General features: G+C 40.9%; 1 protein-coding gene across 6 annotated transcripts in view; it reads left to right on the plus strand.

The window, feature by feature from the left end:
* Positions 1-18,911, plus strand: part of plppr2a (phospholipid phosphatase related 2a) — a 60,646-nt gene that overhangs the window by 12,708 nt on the left and 29,027 nt on the right. For all 6 annotated transcript variants that reach the window (XM_084371600.1, XM_084371604.1, XM_084371599.1 and 3 more), the window contains one exon: positions 33-153. In XM_084371600.1, coding sequence (XP_084227726.1) covers positions 85-153 — 69 coding nt within the window. In that variant the 5' untranslated portion in view covers positions 33-84. The remainder of the gene's footprint in view (positions 1-32; positions 154-18,911) is intronic.

Genomic DNA, 18,911 nt, shown 5'->3' on the forward strand with positions numbered 1-18,911 from the left:
TGGACTAACCCGACTTACCCTCTTTCCTTCAGGTAAATAGACAGAGAGCCGGACAGAGGGACGTCCACAGGAACAGAGAGAGGGATGGCATTGGAGGAGAAGCCGGGTGTAAAGAGCAGCAGCTCCATCGTCCCCTGTTTCCTGTTTGTGGAGGTAAGAAACATGAACCCGTTATCATATTGTTCACACTTGAGGGAGTTAAATTTCTTGCAAAGACTAGGTAATTTTTCAAATGTAAGGTTGTTGAGGCCTGGACAAATGATCTTACCTTCATCCTATTGTTGTGATATAATAGTAAGTGAAGCTTCTGGAGGTACGTCTTGATCATATCTGTTTCTATTTCCTGTTTCTTTGGGCTTGGACTTGTGATTTATCTCTGTGATTGCCTCTCTCGTCACAGAGGTGAAACCTTTGTGGCTCTGATATTTGACTCTCTGTCTAACCTCCCCTTGGCCCAACGTGATGCACTTTCCTCCCTTCACAGCTCTACAATCTAAGCCTCAGTGGTAAATATTTCAGGCTGAATAGTAGAGTTTGGGACAGCTCAGCAAACACGCTCTCTGTTCCTGACACTCCCACTCAGTGTCACACATCCCGCCCTGTTCTATCACCAGGGGCAGCTGAGGCTTTGTAAAGTGACTACAGTTGTTCTGTGGTGTGTTGAGCGTTTTCCAGCGTATTTGTGAACTGCATGATTCATTGAGGTGGTTGCAGACATCACAGCACAGACAGAGTGGATTTTCAGCAGCTGCACTGTGGGCTTTGGAGCTGTGTTGTACAGATCATGCCAAAGGTCATTTTCTGTGGCAGACTAAGAATGCTCAGAGAAACACAATACATACACACACACCGCTGCATCCCCTGTGGAAGCGTGCTCTGCATTGTTTACGCGAGAGCAGTCAGGCAGATGACTCAGAGGGCAACGGAAGTCCCAGGACCTTCACCAAATTGTAACTGAGGTGGAGAAAAGCACAGACTGGTGAGCTAATCAGACTGTCTGTAATTAACTTAGACAACCCAAGCAGTCAAGAAGCTCGTTGGCTTACGCCAACCATCAGCTTTTCAGCCGGAGTGCACCCATGCATTCAGCGCATTGTTCTGCAACAGATTCAGACAGGAGAAGCTCTTTGTATTGCATCGTTGCATTGCAGGTGGGTCATGATGCAATGCAGATATGTCGGATTTACAAGCTTGGATTCGCTTTTATAATGGAAACGCATGTGCAAAGCAAACTGTGTTTTACTGTATGTGTTTTGCATTGTGTCTTTGATAGTTTTGCACTGTTTGCAATGTAAACTTGTTGCATTAATGAACACATTTTCTTGCTGTGGTTTGGAAGCTGATTTGGACCATTTCCCAAAACAGTCAGCAGTTGCATCAGCAGCTGTGACAGCAGCATATAGAGGCAAGGGTAAAGGCTACTTTTAAACTGTAACTGCTGAATACATGGGGCAAGGACATGGCATCCATTATACTCAACAGACCCTGGAAGCCACATTAAGCGGCATAGCCATCACACTGGTCATCTCTATTTTTACACAACTCATCTATTCATTTTGTTCTGTACACCAAGCTACGTGGTTAACAGAGCAAACTTGTGGGTATTTTTACATTGCACATTCCATGATCCTGTAGTTAAAACGATCTAGTTAATTAATTCAGAAGCAGTTAAAAGAGCTTATGCTTCAAAACCCTGCATAACCAACTACATTATCACTTGAGAGACACAGTGAAGCCACACATTACAAAAACGGACTCGGTAGCAGGTTAAAAAAAACCTACAGTAGAGCCTGATTTACTGAACATACAGACATAATACAGATTCAATATGACCTTCATTTTCCAGGATATCACTTCTTCAGATGTCCATTGCGAGTAAACGTCCATAAATGCTTCGAAAAGGACGCTCTAAGTGACTCCAGAACTTGCCTGAGAATCATCACAATTTTTTACGTTGTCTTCAGTATCAAAGTAATCCAGTGACAGCTGTATGTACACTCTTGGGTACATTGCAAATTAGAACGGCTAATAGCTAATTTGGCATACTCTTAAAAGTGTCAGTTTTCTAGATGTAAACAAATATACCCTAACATAGCATGATGGAAGTTTTAGTCCACAGCCAACTGAAGGAGCCTATGGCAGCATTATACTTCCTGTTTACATCCCTCCAAAACACCCAAATTATTAGATCTGTTAGTAAGACAAATAATAGTAATAGTAGTCATGTTTACTATCAATGTTTTTTGGAGGACCTGGTGTTTTGGGGGTGCAGTTGTCTTAAAATAGTCTCAGGGAGGTCCAACCGTGTCAGAAACAAAGCATACTTGGTAAATTCAGCAATATCTACACACAATTTTGTAGTTGGCTGCAGGCAAATGTATCATGAATTGAAAGGAATGTTGCTCAACTTACGTTGCCATTTACCTGAACACCTCAGTGAGTCTTCACCGTCTGCACTGTGCCTCTACGTGCCTGCACCCAAAGGACGGACCAGAATACAATAGTTACACTAACCCGCCCCGCCCATGTGAGCCTGTCTGTGTTCCTCTGGTCCCTTTGGTTATAATACACTGTAAAAGCTCTCCATTAGACCACTCCGCCATATGCCTCCCACACATCAGCGCTGGGCCCTCAGGTCTCAGTCAATTCCCTCGCTAACTCTAAATCTATGTGAGTGTGTCTGTGTCTGTGTGTGTATGATAGGGGGAGAGAGTATTTCTATCTATTTGTACTGGGATGGAGAACCCTAGTAAGAAGTCAGGGCCAGGGAAAGGAGGCCAACAGCTGTTACCTGTAATGGAGGGCAGTGAACACCACTGCTGGTCGAGATGACAGCATGGATGTTGAGGGAAGCCAGAGACAGAGCAGGTGTAACAACACTTTATTGCTCCTGCTTATATTATTGACATAAACATGCATGCTAATGCTGGGCATTTTATCAACATTATATCATTATCATGATATGAGACTATATATCATCTAAGATTTTGGATATCATTATATTGTATTATGGCATTAGTGTAGTCTTTTTCTGGTTTTATAGGCTGCATTCTAGTAAACTGATGCAATTTTCTGGACTTACCAGATTGTCACGCAAAAAGTGTAGAAGGCGGACCCAAATGCAAGACAGAAAATATTCAAAATAAACAACAGGGACAGGTTACAGAACAGACAACTCGACAAAAACTGAACTGAAAATGGGCACGGCAGGTGTGGAGAAAATCAGGCTGACAATAAAAGGAGACAGCAAAGACAGGAGCATGATGTTCTACTTGTTCTACTTGCCTTTACCGTCTTAGTCATTATCACATCACTGATTGCTTACCAAATATATCACCGTGTTTATATTTTGTGAAAGTACCAACAGTCATCTCTACAGTATTGCTGCAATATAGATATTGAAGTATTTATTCATGAAGTTACTGTGAGTAAGTAAATAATTGGAGTCTTATATGATAGAGTGGAGAAAGTGTAGTAATATGAGGTATCAACCTGGAACAATACTGTATTGAAAATTCACACAAATATAAAGTACAGCTGCAACAATTAATAGATCAATCTATTATTAAATGAATCACCAGCAATTTTCATGATAAATGTATCATTATAGTTTGAGTAATTAAAAAAAGAAGAAGTCTATATTCTCTGATTCCAGCTTGTTAAATATGAATATTTTCTCGTTTCTTCACTCCTCTATGACAGCAAACTGAATATCTTTGGGTTGTGAACAAAACAAGCTAACTGAAGACGTCATCTTGGGCTTTGGGAAACACTGATCCACATTTTTCAGCATTTTCTGACATTTTATAGACCGAATCTCAAATCAGTTAATCAAGAAAATAAACCAAACGCCATAATTAAAAAACTGGAAGTGCACCAGCTGTGCAAGTGTTGGACAGAGCTGAACTGATTGGTAATCCTTGGTATTTGGTAATAGAAGGGAGGGTAATCTAATTTACTTTGGACAAACCTAATTTTAATCACAGATCTAAAACGTCTGCACTACTACTACTACTACTACACTATTATGCATTTGGATTCAATATGGCAACTGGACTCATGTTGATGCAAGTGGGAAATCAGGCCACTGACTCACAGTATGAACTGGCTTTGGAGGAGTTGATCTCATTACTGATGCTGTTGCTAAGCAGACAGAAAGAAACATCACAGAGTTCTGTCTTGTTCTTTCTCCTTTGTAAGAGTCAAATTTACATTCAGGCATCAAAGTTTCCACAATGGTTTTATAACTCTGAAATCTGGAATCTGATATTATAAGATGCTTTTATATTCAAATGATACACCCCCTCATTAACACGGTATTATTTCCATGCTGTGTATCATGTCCCTGACCTGAAGAAACATCCTTTGAAGTAACCTTATGTTCAGTTAAGTGCCGTAATGAGGATGGCAGAATATAGGTTTTCATTAGCGAACAAATGAGAAAGTAGGGTGTATTAGTAACTAATACATAAAACTAGATTTTAGGTTCTATATCTGAAGCGATGATGTGTTATGTCTTCACAAACTGAAGAGGCGAAATTGGCCGAGTGAAACTGGCAGATTTTGGCACTCCATAAAGCTACATCTCAATATTTTTGTGCATTTGATCCATTTGTTTACTGAGCTTTACACCAACACCCTGTTTCATCCAACCATTCAAATCCTGGATAGGTTGCCAGTCTGTTGCAGGCCCGCAAACACATCCACAATCACACCCCCCATGGTGATTCATTGAATCCACATCACAAGTACCCTTCTTCTTGCAAGAAGGGTTGCCAGTGCTTCTTGCTAAGCCACAGAGCCACGCTGTTGCCTTAAACAAGATTACTGTTATTGACTGCGAGGTGCTCTAGTGGTAAGAGCTGTCAACACTATAGCAAGAAGGTTTCAGGTTTGATTGCTGGTCCTTTCTGCTATTCTGTGGTTGCAATGAGTTTATTTGGCCTAGTTTCTGGATAATGCCCATAGCCATAAACATGAGTGAGAAAGATGGTCAGTCTGTCTGTGTTAGCCCTGTGATGGTTACATGAGTGCCTCCCTTGTCCTTGTGTACGCTGGGTCAGGTTATGTTCCATGAGACTCAGAAAACATGAAAACTAAATTGAAAAGTCATAAATTATTCACATAAAAACAGTGAATGATGATGATTAACAGCCTGTAACATGCTGAATCACCACAGCTCTTGCTGCAGAGCTGCTAAGTCAGTCAGTCAGGGAGTGAACTATTAATATGTGAACACACAAGCTTTTTGCCAGAAGGCATTCTGGACTGGACAGTAATTTGTGTGACGTAAAATGGTCAGTAGCTGTTGACATTTTGAGGACTACATTTCTTGATGAGAGCTAGATGAAGATATTGATATGATTGATACACCGTTGTGTGTATGTCGAAGGTGTAAAATATGTGGTTCCAGCCAGCAGTCAGTTAGCTTTGCTTAGCTTTTAGACTTGAAACCAGAGCCTGACCAATGTTTTGGGCTGATGCAAATACAGAAAGTAAAAAATTCTGATTGACATACATCGGCCCAACACACATTTTTTGCAATGATCACTCAAACTGGGTTATCAAACACGTATGACAGAGATATAAGAAAGAGGCAGGATGTTACAGTTTAACAATAAACTATATTGTTAAACCTAAAAATATTCTATTGGATCGAGAACCCATATGTTTGACAGTCCGTTATAACTGTCTGAAAAACAAACAGCTACAAAGGCCTGTTGTTCCGAACATACTGGAATTGGAGTTATTTCCCCCTGAATATCTCAGTGTATTTGGATGTGCTGAAAAGAACGGAGTCGGGTTACCTCTGCTGTCATGGTAGCAATAATAAACACGTGGTTAAGACTTGCAGATCGGTAAGATTTAGGCATCAAAACAACTTTATTAGGTTTGGGGGGAAAAAATCATGGTTGGTGTTAAAATTAGTATGTTTGTATGTTAGATAAGTTACAAGTGCAGGTTGGTGATACCAGAGTGAGTATTTTCAGAAAACAATGTTTATGATTTCCAATCTTAAGATTTCCAGTCTTTATGCTTAGCTAAGCTAACTGCTTGCTGGCTCCAACTTCACATTGAAGGAACAGATATGAAAGGGGTATAGATCGTCTTCATCAAACTCGGCATTAAAGCTAAAATGCTAAACTATTCCTATTAATTATGATAAATGAATACAGGAGCTGATTCAGCCTGTGATGATGAGGAGAGATGGGTCTATCAGCCATGTCCCTCCACACCCTCAGCATCGAATGTGTGTGAGAAATGTGACAGTGATCCTTACCAAGCCAGAAGGACCTGCTCTTTTATTGAGCCCCACACCTCATCAGCAGTTACCATGGAAACCAATCAGCCAGACTCATTCTCCATCTCGACTCTCTTTCTTCTGACTCCTTTCATCCTCCCTGCCCTAATCACAAGTCACAACCTTTTCTATCAGTGCTACCCACTCAGCCATCTTGTTCTGTGTGTGTCTCCTATTCCCTGCATTTTGCTCTATCATTTCCCATTTTTCAATGTGAGTCCCTGCAACATCATCTTTTGTCTTGGACATTTGTGCAGATCTCTCCCGGGCCATGAGCAGCACAGATATCGACTTCACCTTTCACTAATCTCTGATCAGTCCTGTTTTAATGTGTACAAATCTTGAACGTCATCTCGCTTCCTCATTTAATTAAATTCTGCAATTCGGCTGATGATACAGGGAGATCAGTTATTTAACCTTTTCTCCTGGGGAACAAAAATAATCAGGCAGGCACATTTTATTTATATTCTGTTAATGGTTTTCTGTTTGCTGTTTGGACAGATCAAACTCACTTTACCTTCACTCTTTAAAAAATGCAATTATTCTGTACCATCTGGAGACACGGGAGCAAATCTGCAGTTTAAAAGTAATTTCTGTTTAAAGCTAATCTTCTGTGTGCTTCATTGAATGGGGTGTAATGGAGAATGCAGCTTTCTATTGTGAAGAGCCTCTGATTAGGCACTTATCCAGACCAGTGGAGGGGTGAGCATAAAACCCTATTCCACCACTGTAAATACTTTATTCAACAACCCTCCTCTCAGCTCTGTGGGCTGCTGCCACGATTGTGTGACACACTGAGCGGTTTAATGTCACCTTTTGACCTGTACTAAAAATTTTGTTACACCACTTACATTGCAGTTTTACCACTCGGCCTTTCCATACCAGCTGTGATTTAGGACATTTGAAATTTTAATCAATAGCTATTTGCAATTTGCGCCTTTACAGAGCCATCATTTAGGAACTGTACGGAAATTATTAAGAGGGAAGAGGTAAGAGAAAAGGTGGAGGGTTATGGATTCTTGCTAATTGCTGAAGGGAGGGTGTGACTTTTCATCCTGGTTTTATTTTTTATTTCACCCTTCCCTTGTATACTCTCCAATCTGCTTCTTTTCTGACAATTGAAAAGCATTGTATGTCTCTAGACTAGGGGTGCACAATATATGCTGGAACAAGTCTGATATGGTGAAATTTATATTAATGGCTATTTATTGGTATCTGTACAAGTTCTGGCCGATAAATAGAGCTGATAATATGGAACCAAATTGCTCCATTTAATTTAATGCACAGCATTTACAAACTGTAACTTTCTTACCCTCAGGTGAGCAAAAACTACAGGTTAAGAAATTTTTTTTCAAATCAGTATCAGCCATGACAAGCAGGTAATTATCGGTTATCGGTATCAGCCTAAAAATTATCCAAATTGGGCATCCCTCCTTGAGACCAATAAAGTCCATATGCTAAATAACAGACCTTATTTCTCTAAAAGAACAACATGAAAAGTCCTGAAGCTGTTGTAATATCTTAAAAAAAAAAAAAAAAAAATTACAAAAATGGAGTTCGGCACACAAGGTCAGTTCTTGTGAAATAAGTTAGATAATAAGATTTAATGAGTCTTTTAAAATCAAGGGTCCAAATCAAATATTGATAACACTGAGGAGAGCCTTCCTTTTTTTTTCATAAAAAGAAATGGAAGATATCATTCCCACCCGCCCACCCCCACCCCTTTCATGCAGTCCCTTAACTTGAATGTAAGCCTAAAAGCTTTAATATGAGGTGGGGTGGCTGCTCATATTAATTAAATTTTAGGGATTTTAGCACAATACTATGATGCTCTGTCTGAAACACTGAATCTCCCATGTGCAGATCCAATATCATGTGTTCTTAATTGGGTAAGTGTGGGTGTGATCATTTCCTCTGCCATCATCTAAATCAAACCACATTTAAGGGGCCAATATCTTAATCCTCCACTGTTTCTCCTGAGGCCTATATGTTTAAAACATTGACTGTGTGGATGGATGTCTTACATTAATCTTACGGACAGAACAATTGAATTCAGCAGATACGTCTTTAGTGCTTTCATGTAACATAAATGCAATCTGTAGTCTGCTGTTGCTTTTGTTTTCTTTGCCAAAGTGCCAAATGTGCCAAAGTGCCAAATTACCATTTTTATGCTAGTTAACATGGATTTGTGCAGCATGACTATATTCTGTTTGGGTTCCCATTACTCTGATGTTATTTAAGGAGGAGAGTATGGAGAAAAGTTGAAGCCATTTCTCCACCAGAGGGCACTGTTGTAACACAGCTGAAGCTGCCTCGCAAGATAACAAGTTCTGCAACTTGTTTTGAGCTCTGGAGTGTTTCACATAGTTTTGGACCTGATTTAGGAGTTTTGACAGAACCATCACTAAGTTTTTTCATTGCTTATTTTTCTCACATAATTCACTTTGACACTTGAGTGGGGGGGAGGTAGAATCTCTCAAGAGTGTCTGTGCTGTGCACACATACATCCACACACCAAGTCTCACAAGCCTCATTAACACCTGAGCGACATGCAGAGATCAGACAGAGAACACATCAGCGTGTCTCTGGCTGCCTCCTCCGTCTTTATAAATAGGCCAGTGTGTTTAATGGTGGGTAACACTCAGCTAGCTTCACACCTGTCACAGGAAGACTCCCCAGTCTAGCCAACATAGACCCCCCACACACATACACACACACACACATGCACAATCACTCACACATAGAACGAGCACTCAGTAAAGACATTTGAGTCAACACACAAACATCCTCACAACGATACTGGGGTACAGCAAATACACACCCACACAAATAAAGACAAACATGCCGCCCACACACAGTGTCTCTGAGGTGTGATCGAACAAATTGAATTAGATGTAACAAGCAGGTTTTTCTTTGGTTTCCAGCTGGTAAACTTCATAATCAAGACCTTCTGTTTGATGCTATGTGGCAGCTTTAAATTGATGCTGCGATGCATAAAAGAGACTATCAAACCTGCACACTGTTGCCTAAGTAAATAATATCTTTTCCTTTTCTACTCCCGTATCACTGAAACACTTTATCCTTCACCTCACCCTGTCTTGTCACCTTTAAATATTTCCTTTTGTTGAAACGTTGCTTTTACACAGAAGTTCTGTCTGGTGATATGCTCACAACTTTGACGTGTTACTTCGGGGGGTTTTACTGCAATTGAATGACATCAAGTAGATCTTAAACCTTTGTGTTTGAGAATCTTTTTGAACCAGTTAGATAAAAATAAAAGTTGTAAAATCCCTCAAAATTGAAAACTGATGATATGAAACTGTAGAATACCTCAGATGTTGCATCTGTTTCTGTTTTGATATAGTTTCTGAAGGCAGCCCTTGTATAGTTTTCCTCCCTGCAAGGTTAACCTATAGTAACTTAATTCCATTTACTTCCTTGCTGTTTCTGTTATATAAAAGTGATTGTGTGGCTACAATGTTATCCTAACATGCAGTTATTATATTAGGTAAAACTACGACAGCAAGAACCAGTTGTAAAGTACCAGGATTTACCCTCATGTGCTGAGGCTGGTGTTCTGTATTTTTTTTATCATCATAAAATCCCACGAAAAGCCCAAAACTAACAATGCATGTCTGTCTCTTCCTGTACTAAAATACTTCTCGACTCCCCAACGCTGTTTTTGGCACTCATCCCCAAGCTTATTTGTTAAAGCTGCACTAATCAATATATGTTTTAGTGCTGGCTAAAGAGCCACATATTTCCCTCAGGAGTTAGTGAAGACACAAGAACAGAGCTAAGAGGAGAGTGAATATTGGCTCCAAATATGCTGGGTGTGTAAATAGGCTTACTTTATAAAGTAATAATAAGTCAATGTTGATTTTCAGCTTGTTCTGTTGTTCTCAAGTAGCCAAGAAAAGTATAAAAAGCTGATATGCTGGTTATAAAACGGGTCACAAATATACAGTTACACTTTTAGCCTTGTTCTCAGCATGGCTCTAGTGATGGGACTGTCAGTCATTTGGTCACCATTTCAGTCAAGAGTGAAGAATTTTAATGTCCATCAGAAGGATTGACATGAAATTTTGTACAGACATTCATGGTCCACTGAGGATGAACCTGACTGACTTTGGCTGACTTTTACTTACCACCAGCACTGCTGTGCCTAGGTACAGTACAGTCTCACAGAGCTCACTTTAGATTTAGTATTTTTCAGAAACATCCGGGCACTGTAGTTTTTAGTAAATGGTACTAGTCGATAGAACATGGTGGGGACGTTTTGGAGTGCAGGATGACGTATGTGTGCTTGCTTTAGACTTGAGACTTGGACTTGTCTGCTGTAAGGCTCGACTAACGTGAGACCTGAATGCCTGAGGTCTCCACTTGAGACTTTAAGGCAAAAAACTGAGGAGACTTGACTTTGTGACCCTTAAATACGTTTGAATACTCTACTGAATGCAATCGCATCTTTTGGAGCTCTGCCAATCTGTCATGAATAATAAATGACAAAACCAGGATACACGTCTCCATTACTTAATGCACACTTTCAGTTGCAGCTGCATGCACCAGAATAAAATGGAGAAAACTCGAAATTCAGATGAGAGAAATTAGTCTCTCATTCTAAAATTAGTCTATACCCATAAACGAGTAGCTTAATAACACCCACCATATCCAGAATATGCCTAATTTCCTCCCTGCAGCCTTGAAAATAACTCATGCCCCCCGCCATGTTTTAAACAAGCAAATCGAAGGGGGCCTCACACCTACTGTGTGAGATATTTGTGATAATAATATCTATTAAAATATTTTTGTATGAATGCTTCCACAGCATAATGATAAGCAATCTTAACTGCTGGAAAGTCATCTGTGCACAAGGGTTCATATGACTTGTAAAAGCAGCCAGGACACTGTGCTTCCCAGTATGTCACCCAGTGATGATTTGCCTTTCAGGGCTCCGGATTTACTCAAAATATTTTGTCCATTATGACATAAGCCTGTGTTCCCCTTGTTCCAAACAAACGAGTCAAGACAAACTCCATCATGTGTTCATGGTAATGAAGGAACGCCCAGTGCAACAGTGTGACTCATTGATGTGTTTGTGACTGCTTTTGGTAAAACAATGGAGCTCTATGACACGGAGATATAAGACATATCACGTTCTGGCTGTACGGGCAATACTCGTGACTAGGATCAATCATCGTTTGTTTTGTTGACGGTGAGAAAAATAGAGAATATCTCAGAATATATCCTCAAAGTTACCTCTGCGCTGTCTGCTTTCATTTATGGTCGGTTTTAGCCAGCCAGAGAAATCAGATAATTTGTCCTCATCAAAAAAGTATACAGACCCCTGCTCTTTAACCGACCGCTCTGCACCCTGGCTTCTTCGCTCACATCACTCATTAATGAGGAGTGAGTAGTACACAGACTGCAAACTGTATGACTTAGCAGACAAAGGAGTTTAGAGCTTGGGGGCAGCTAGCAGGCCTGTGCTGGCTGCAGTGTAATCTCTGTAATGTGCATGCACAGAGTTTCCCCGCGGTGCTCTGTGCACCGCAGGGGCATGTATCGGGCCGCACTGAAGACATGCAGAGAGGTGGATCCCCAACTGTGTGTACAGTTGTATTATTATACTGCATCAGCTGTTTAAAGCCTATTGTAAGGCGGTGTACATGATGGCTGGCAGGTAATGAAATGGGAGCAACACAACACAGTTTTAAAAAGGGAGAGAATTTGACTGGAGGATGATTAAAGCGATGCTCCTCTCATCTCTTTTTCTCACAGTTCCCACCGGACTCTCCTTTCCCTTCAGCCCTTTTTCACACAAATCCAGTACAAAAGCTCAAAAGCTCCCACTCTCTGTTTCTCTCCCGCTCTCTCCATGTCTGTTCTCACCTCCCAGAAAACACACACAGTCAGAGAAACGCTGCTGAAAGCATGTAGGCCAAAACTCTCCAAGCAACCCTCTCCATTGCCAGCTCTCCTCTCCTCCCTTCCTTTTCATTCACTCACCCCATCTCACCCCTCTCCCATCATCCTCCCACCTCCCTCACTCCCTTAACGCCTCGTCCTCACCCTCTTCTTTCTTTTCTTTCCCCTGCTGCTGGGACTACAACAGCTCTTTGAACGCACCATTGGTTCTGCCGCTTTCTTATTCCAACTCCCATTCCTCCAACATTTTTCACTCTCAAGTACTCCGTCTAAACTTTTATAGACTATAAATTACTCCTCCCGCTCTCTCTCTGTCTCATTCTCATTCATTTGCAAACAACTGACAAACCTCTCAGGGTCATTGTTTTGAGGAAACCATTTATTCAGCACTCAAAGCCTATTTATCATGTTCTCCTCTGTCAAAGTACGAGCAAAGATTGGGTGCACAAGCCAGCACCAAACATTATTATTTTAATGTAGCTGCTTGTCATCATTTGAGCAAGATATCAATAGAGAGAGCGATGGTGCATGTTAAAAAGAGTGGTGGGGAAAGAAAGTGTCAAGAGACAGACAACAATTGCATTTAAAAAAACAGTGCCAGTGTGGTGTCAATCAAAAGATACCACTACAGATTCATAAGGGCTCAAAAACTGAAACAGTTTGAATGGTGAGTCAGAAAACAGAAATACTCCAATCAAACATAATGTTTCCTACAGCTGAATCACTAACCATTTACATGAATCAGACTTGAGTGAGCACATGGCCAACTTTTAGCGAGCCACGTCAGGCGGATCACATTCAAACAAAATCAATAATGAGAAGATAGTGTCGACAGATTGGTAGATGAATAGCTGCTGAATCATTAGCTTGTACCTACTCGTACTCTAATATGACTACGCAAGTATAGAACTACAATTTCTACGATCATTATAGAACTGTCTCAGTGCAGCTGTAGAGGATACGAAATTTGAATCTCTAATATTCATCTGGATCAATGTGCATTTGAATAAACATAGAGATGCACAATGGGATAAAAGCACAAGATGTAGCACAAGAGGCACAAGGTTTGTTTTTTAAGTGCGAAGCAGTCTCCTTTTTAAAATCCTTTGTTTAGCCTGCATTATTTAATATTTTGGCCACTTGGGGGTAGCAGTACAAGCTTACACGAACATATTACATCTCACCCATACTGGCCTCCCTTCACTGACTCCCTGTATGTTTTAGGATTGATTTTAAGATTTAATTGTTTGCCTACAAAGCACTAAACCTTACGCCCCATCAAGGTCACTCAGGTCCGCCGACCAGCTGATCTTGGTTGTCCCTAGGTCAAAGTTGAAGCACAGGGGAGATCGTGCTTTTGCATCGGTGGCCCCCAAACTCTGGAACGAGCTGCCTCTAGATGTTAGGCTGGCCCCCACACTGCCTGTCTTTAAATCTTGTATCAAAACACATTTTTATTCCTTGGCTTTTAATTCAGTATGAGAGTGGCCCCTGTCTGTCCTCGTGTCTGTTTTAACTGGTCTTTGTGTTTTTACTACGTTAGCCATTTCAGTTTTATTGTACAGCACTTTGGTCAGCTGTTGTAGTTTTTAAATGTGCTTTGTAAATACATTTTGATTGATTGATTGATTGATTGATTGATTGATTGATTGGTTGATTGATTGATATTATCAAGGGTTTTTATTATTTTGTTTTTTGAATATGGCAAGTTTTTCCTTAGTCAAATCTAAGGTTTCTCAGGTCAAATGACCATGCAGTAATCACGGGTGTTAATTGGCTTCTGTTCTGGCTGTGAAGATGGAATCATAACATCGACTTTGTAATTTCCACCCAGTTTTTGGGTGTGTTGCCATAACGTGCGTTGAAGTTCCAGATGTTGGTGCGTTAATAGATTTCCATCAGTCTTCCATCAAGCAGCACTCAAACATAGTCTGTTTGTGCGTCACTGCAGAAAACAGTGACGCTGTGGGCTGTAAAACCAAAACAATGACCTAAAATAAGCTAAAACATGATTAGAGCTGTGGGAAGCTGCAGATTCAGGTGATAATCTGCTGTGGATTTGTCATTTCAAGCAATGCCTCGCTCTTTAAATAGAACCATTTCATTCATTGATTATTTGGATTTGAGCAGTTTTAACAATCTTTCCAGGTACCATCTAAGCTAAAAATTAAAACAAACATGACCATAAAGCAGGCCAAAACATGGTGGCTGTCAGAACGTCGCTTTAACCTGAACAAGAACCAGTGTAGCATCCAGCCAGGTTCATCCCAGGTTTGTTGTTTCCGTCTCCCAGTCCCTTCATCCCAGTCTCAGCGGGGAGCCTCTCTTGTATTTAGAATGACAGATTACAGATCAGTACAGACCACTGAGCTAATCCAACTCCTGCTGCGAAGCTGTAATTAGCACTGACCGCCTGTCAGATTCCAGTTCACACAGAATTACCCACATTAGGATGGCAGAAACTGTCCTGTTTGTAGAATTGTGTCGGAGCATGTCTTTTGTTTAATGAAAGGTAGAGAAGAGATACAAAGGAATGGGAGTATGCGAGTGGGAGTGCGGTGTGTGGGTGGGGTTAGTGGTTGTGCTGGCAAAGCGGTGGTTGGTAGGAGGTTTTTGGCTTTAAACCTAGTTGAGGAAACAGACTCCAACGCACTATTAAACAATACAAGGTCACAGTCTTCTGAGATCAAACATGGTTCTGTGGAAGATGTAACAGAGGAAACCAGATACACCAGTTGTTCAATAATTTATGGTGTTTTGTTCTGTGCAGTTTGTCAGAGTGTGTAGTGTCTCTCTGCTGTAACGATGACAAACTATATTGTTGAGTGCTCTTGTCACATTTGGTTGTGTCACTGCAGATCAGTGGATCTGCTTCAAACACCTGACACCTGATACCAGAACGTCCAACCAAACCATGAAAAGGGGTTTCTTGCTCTTGCCATCCAACCCATGAGTGCATTTTTTATGCTCTGCTGCTCAATGTTTAAGGGAATAGCTCAGCATTTTCAGAAATAGGTTTTTTTTTATGAGAATTGGACGAGAAGATTGATGCCGCCCTCATGTCTGTATGCCAGCAGCCGGTTAGTGTAGCTTAGCATAAAGACTGGAAACAGCAAAGGGTTTGCCTGGCTCCTTCCAACGGTCCAAAGCTCATTAATCAACACATTGTACCTTGTTTGTATATTCTGTTGAAAAAATGAAGTCTAAAAGTAGTACGTTATGTTAAGTTGTGTCATAGCCTTTGCGGCACCAAAAAAGAGGAAATGCTAATGCAAACACACACATTTTCTTGTTGCCTGACAGCCGTCAAACACAGCCACCAACACTAACCAAGCAAAGAAAGGTGTATACATTATTATCCTATTTAACATCTCCTGCATTTCCCTTTATGCTGACAGCTAGTGGTGGGAAATCGTTCAATTTTAGATCATGATTGTGATGTTTAATGTCTGTGCCAGCTCGCCTGTTAACTTCGCTTCCTATTTTATTTTATGCATTCCAATTTGTTTGACTTCCTGTTATTGTTCAGTTGCACGCCAGTTTCATTCATCACCTTTTCACTTATCCCATCAGGCCTTCCAGTACATATATACTCCTAGTGGTTCGCTACCTGTTTGCCAGATTGTCTTAGTTCTCTTTGATGACTAGCTTTCCTGCCATCATTGTCTCCTTGTAGTTTCCTAATATACTGTATGACCTCAGCCTGTTTGGACTTTGATTATTGCCTGATCCACAGTAAGTGTTGCTTTGTTCAATGTTTAGGACTGTTCTTGTGTCACGCCGTTTGCCTGCTACTCATCTGCCGCTGACTGCCACCTCTGTGTTTTACTTTGAGCTACAAACTTTAGCATTTTGAGTCCATTTCTTTTTTTTTTTTTCCCTGGCCACCTCAATGTCCTTGTTCTTCTGTTTCCAAACTTTACATAACTTCATTGACTTGCAGATCCCAGCTACATGAATACAGAGTGAGTGACTGAGCCAAAGATGACTATGCTGATTGAACAAATTACTACAGTACACTTGGCTCTTCTTTGAGTGATGTAGAATTGCACCATTACATCATTGATCGTGATTGAGACTAAATTACGTGATATAATTTTTTTAGCCAGATCAACCACCCCCACTAACAGCACTGAGTATTAGAAGAGATGGAGAGAAGCAGATATGTGAGTACAGATAGCAGTCAAGAAAAGAGGACACAAGGAAAAAGAAAATAGAACAGAGGAGCAGGTGGTTAAGTTTTGCGGCCACCTCCCTGAGAGCTGTGCACCTGTTCCCTAACACCCCTCTTTACCTACACTACACAATTACACTCCTCACTCTGATATTTCTGTCTTCCATTGCCTCCTCTCTCCTTGTATCTTCTCTTTTGCCTCTCTCCGTCCTTCTCATGTCTCGTGTCATCTCTCCTCCTTCTCCCCTTTTTGATCCCCCTTCCTTCTTCCATTCTTTTCCAATCCCCTTACATGCTTCTGCCCTCCTCCGGGCTTCCTCCTCCTCCCCCAGGACTCCTGTCATGCGGGCCAGGTGCAGTGTAGCATGTGTTGATGGCAGGCCTCTTAATGGACAGCATGTGTCTGACGGTGGACCCCTGTGCCTCACCGTCCTTCTGCTCCAAATCCTCCGTCCGTAAAACACAAAACTGCTCTTTCAGGCAACATGGCTTTAACAGCATCCAGGGACCCGACCGGACCTCCAGAGAAAGTGATAGAGAAAGAGAACAACACAGACAGACATATTGACTCTTGTTGGCTTTGTGGCTGTTTCCCATCCTGTATAGATCCATCTTAAAGGTGCAAAATGTATCATTTTAGTGTAAGTAAATCTTATCTTATATCTTTGCTCCTTCAACTTTGAGGCTTTCCTCAAAAGACCTGTGATCAAATGAGATTATTTTTGTGAAGGCTGGAAGCTACAGCGCTGCATTCTGGTTTAATTCTTGTGGTCGTTCGATTGATTTACAGCACCACACAGGAAGAGGGCAGTGTACCTCCAGCACAAACTGAGCTGAACCTCTAAATAATTGTGGCACTCGGTTGAAAGTGGAGGTGTTGAAAGGATGATGGAAAAGTGTCCCTCCTAAATATTTATTCTCTGCACTGAAGCAAAACAGAAAGCATTGATCGATGCCAGGATGAGGAGGTTAAGATCTTTTTTGCGAGAGGAAGCAGATGGCATCCAGAGTTGTTGGAGCTTGACCCATAAAATTCAGGGTATTTCAGCCTCTGGTGCATCTGTTTGGACCATTCTGTTGTAATACTTTATCTTTTGTACATTTTTTGATGCCGTGATCATCAGATTCAGGCATTAACATTACATTATAGTCCACACTTTACTTTACACCACATGAGCGTGGGATGTGGGACCAAATTTATTGCCACTATTAGTGTGACTAGAAATTTCAGAGAAAACAGTGTTAGTATAGCAACTTTATGAATGCTAATATTAAATGTTAAATACAGTAAAATTACCTCATGCTCAATTATTGTCCTACAGTATATTGCAGGACTTTAAAATAAAAATATTAAAATAGCATTTACTCCTAACAGCAAATTCTCACACACAAAAACACAAACAAAAGCAGGTTTGGTTGTTAACAGTCTAATCCACTGACTCCGTTGACTGGTAATTTCTCAGATCAAGCATAACAAATACAGGACCCATTCAGAATGTGCCTGGTCAGAACGGGCCACTTGCTTGCCCTCCAGTACTGCTGCTTGTAGCTTCCTAAAGAACTGCTCATGCAAACAGCATTACACTCCATACTTCCTTGGGTCCCCAGCAATATACCCGCCAAGAATGTAGGATGAATGGTTCATGAGATATGCGAAGGACAGACAGACAGACAGCCACACAGGGGGTCCTTGCTTTATAATTGTCTGTCTGTGTCTCAAAAAGCTCATTTTAGCCTAACAAATCATAGCTAAAGGAAAAGTAAACCCAAAGCAGAACAACACAGGTCACTTTGACGTAATAGAAACACGCCTGTACTGCAGGATCATGTAACACCCACAGGTTTAAAAAAGACTTAAAACTTAAAACTAAGACATTTTTGTCACAAACACCCCAAAGCTCCAGAAGAGCCATATCAGTTAATAATTTCATGCCATTCATGTGTGTGCGAGGGGGCAACAGAAAGTCTATTAACTGAGCCTAAGAAAGTCATGAGCATGTACATTTTTAACTGCGCGGCCAAGAAGAAGACTTGAATGGCCTAGAAACAACTTTTTGCAGCTTTAATAGGAATCAATCTTGGAATGCAGTATCCAGCGTTTTAAATACATCCAGACAAGGACAGACAAGTCGCCTGGTTCGGGAGCCCTGCTGGGGTTTTTGTTGGCTGACCCTCACAGTAAAAAGGATCATTTGGGCTTCAGACTGCTGCACTGGTGGGATTTCATATCCACATTTTGGTAAGAGTTACAGAACAATAAGTTCCAGTTGAAATTATAAACCCAGCAAATACACCAGTCATCTCACCTAACCCTCTCAACCATTAAGCATGTCTAAAGCTCGCTTCTAATGTCTTTAACTTTATTTGATTGTCCAAATTAGCTTACTGTCATTGCTACAATGATCGGTGCTTTCACACCAAGACATTTTCTGTGTCTGTTATATACAGAACAGAGCTAAATGCGCAGATTTAAAACAGAATCTGAAGGTGCTGAGAATACTTACTAAA

This window comes from Pagrus pagrus (assembly GCF_965226575.1).
Source record: "Pagrus pagrus genome assembly, chromosome: 13".
NCBI classification, from domain to species: Eukaryota; Metazoa; Chordata; class Actinopteri; order Spariformes; family Sparidae; genus Pagrus; species Pagrus pagrus.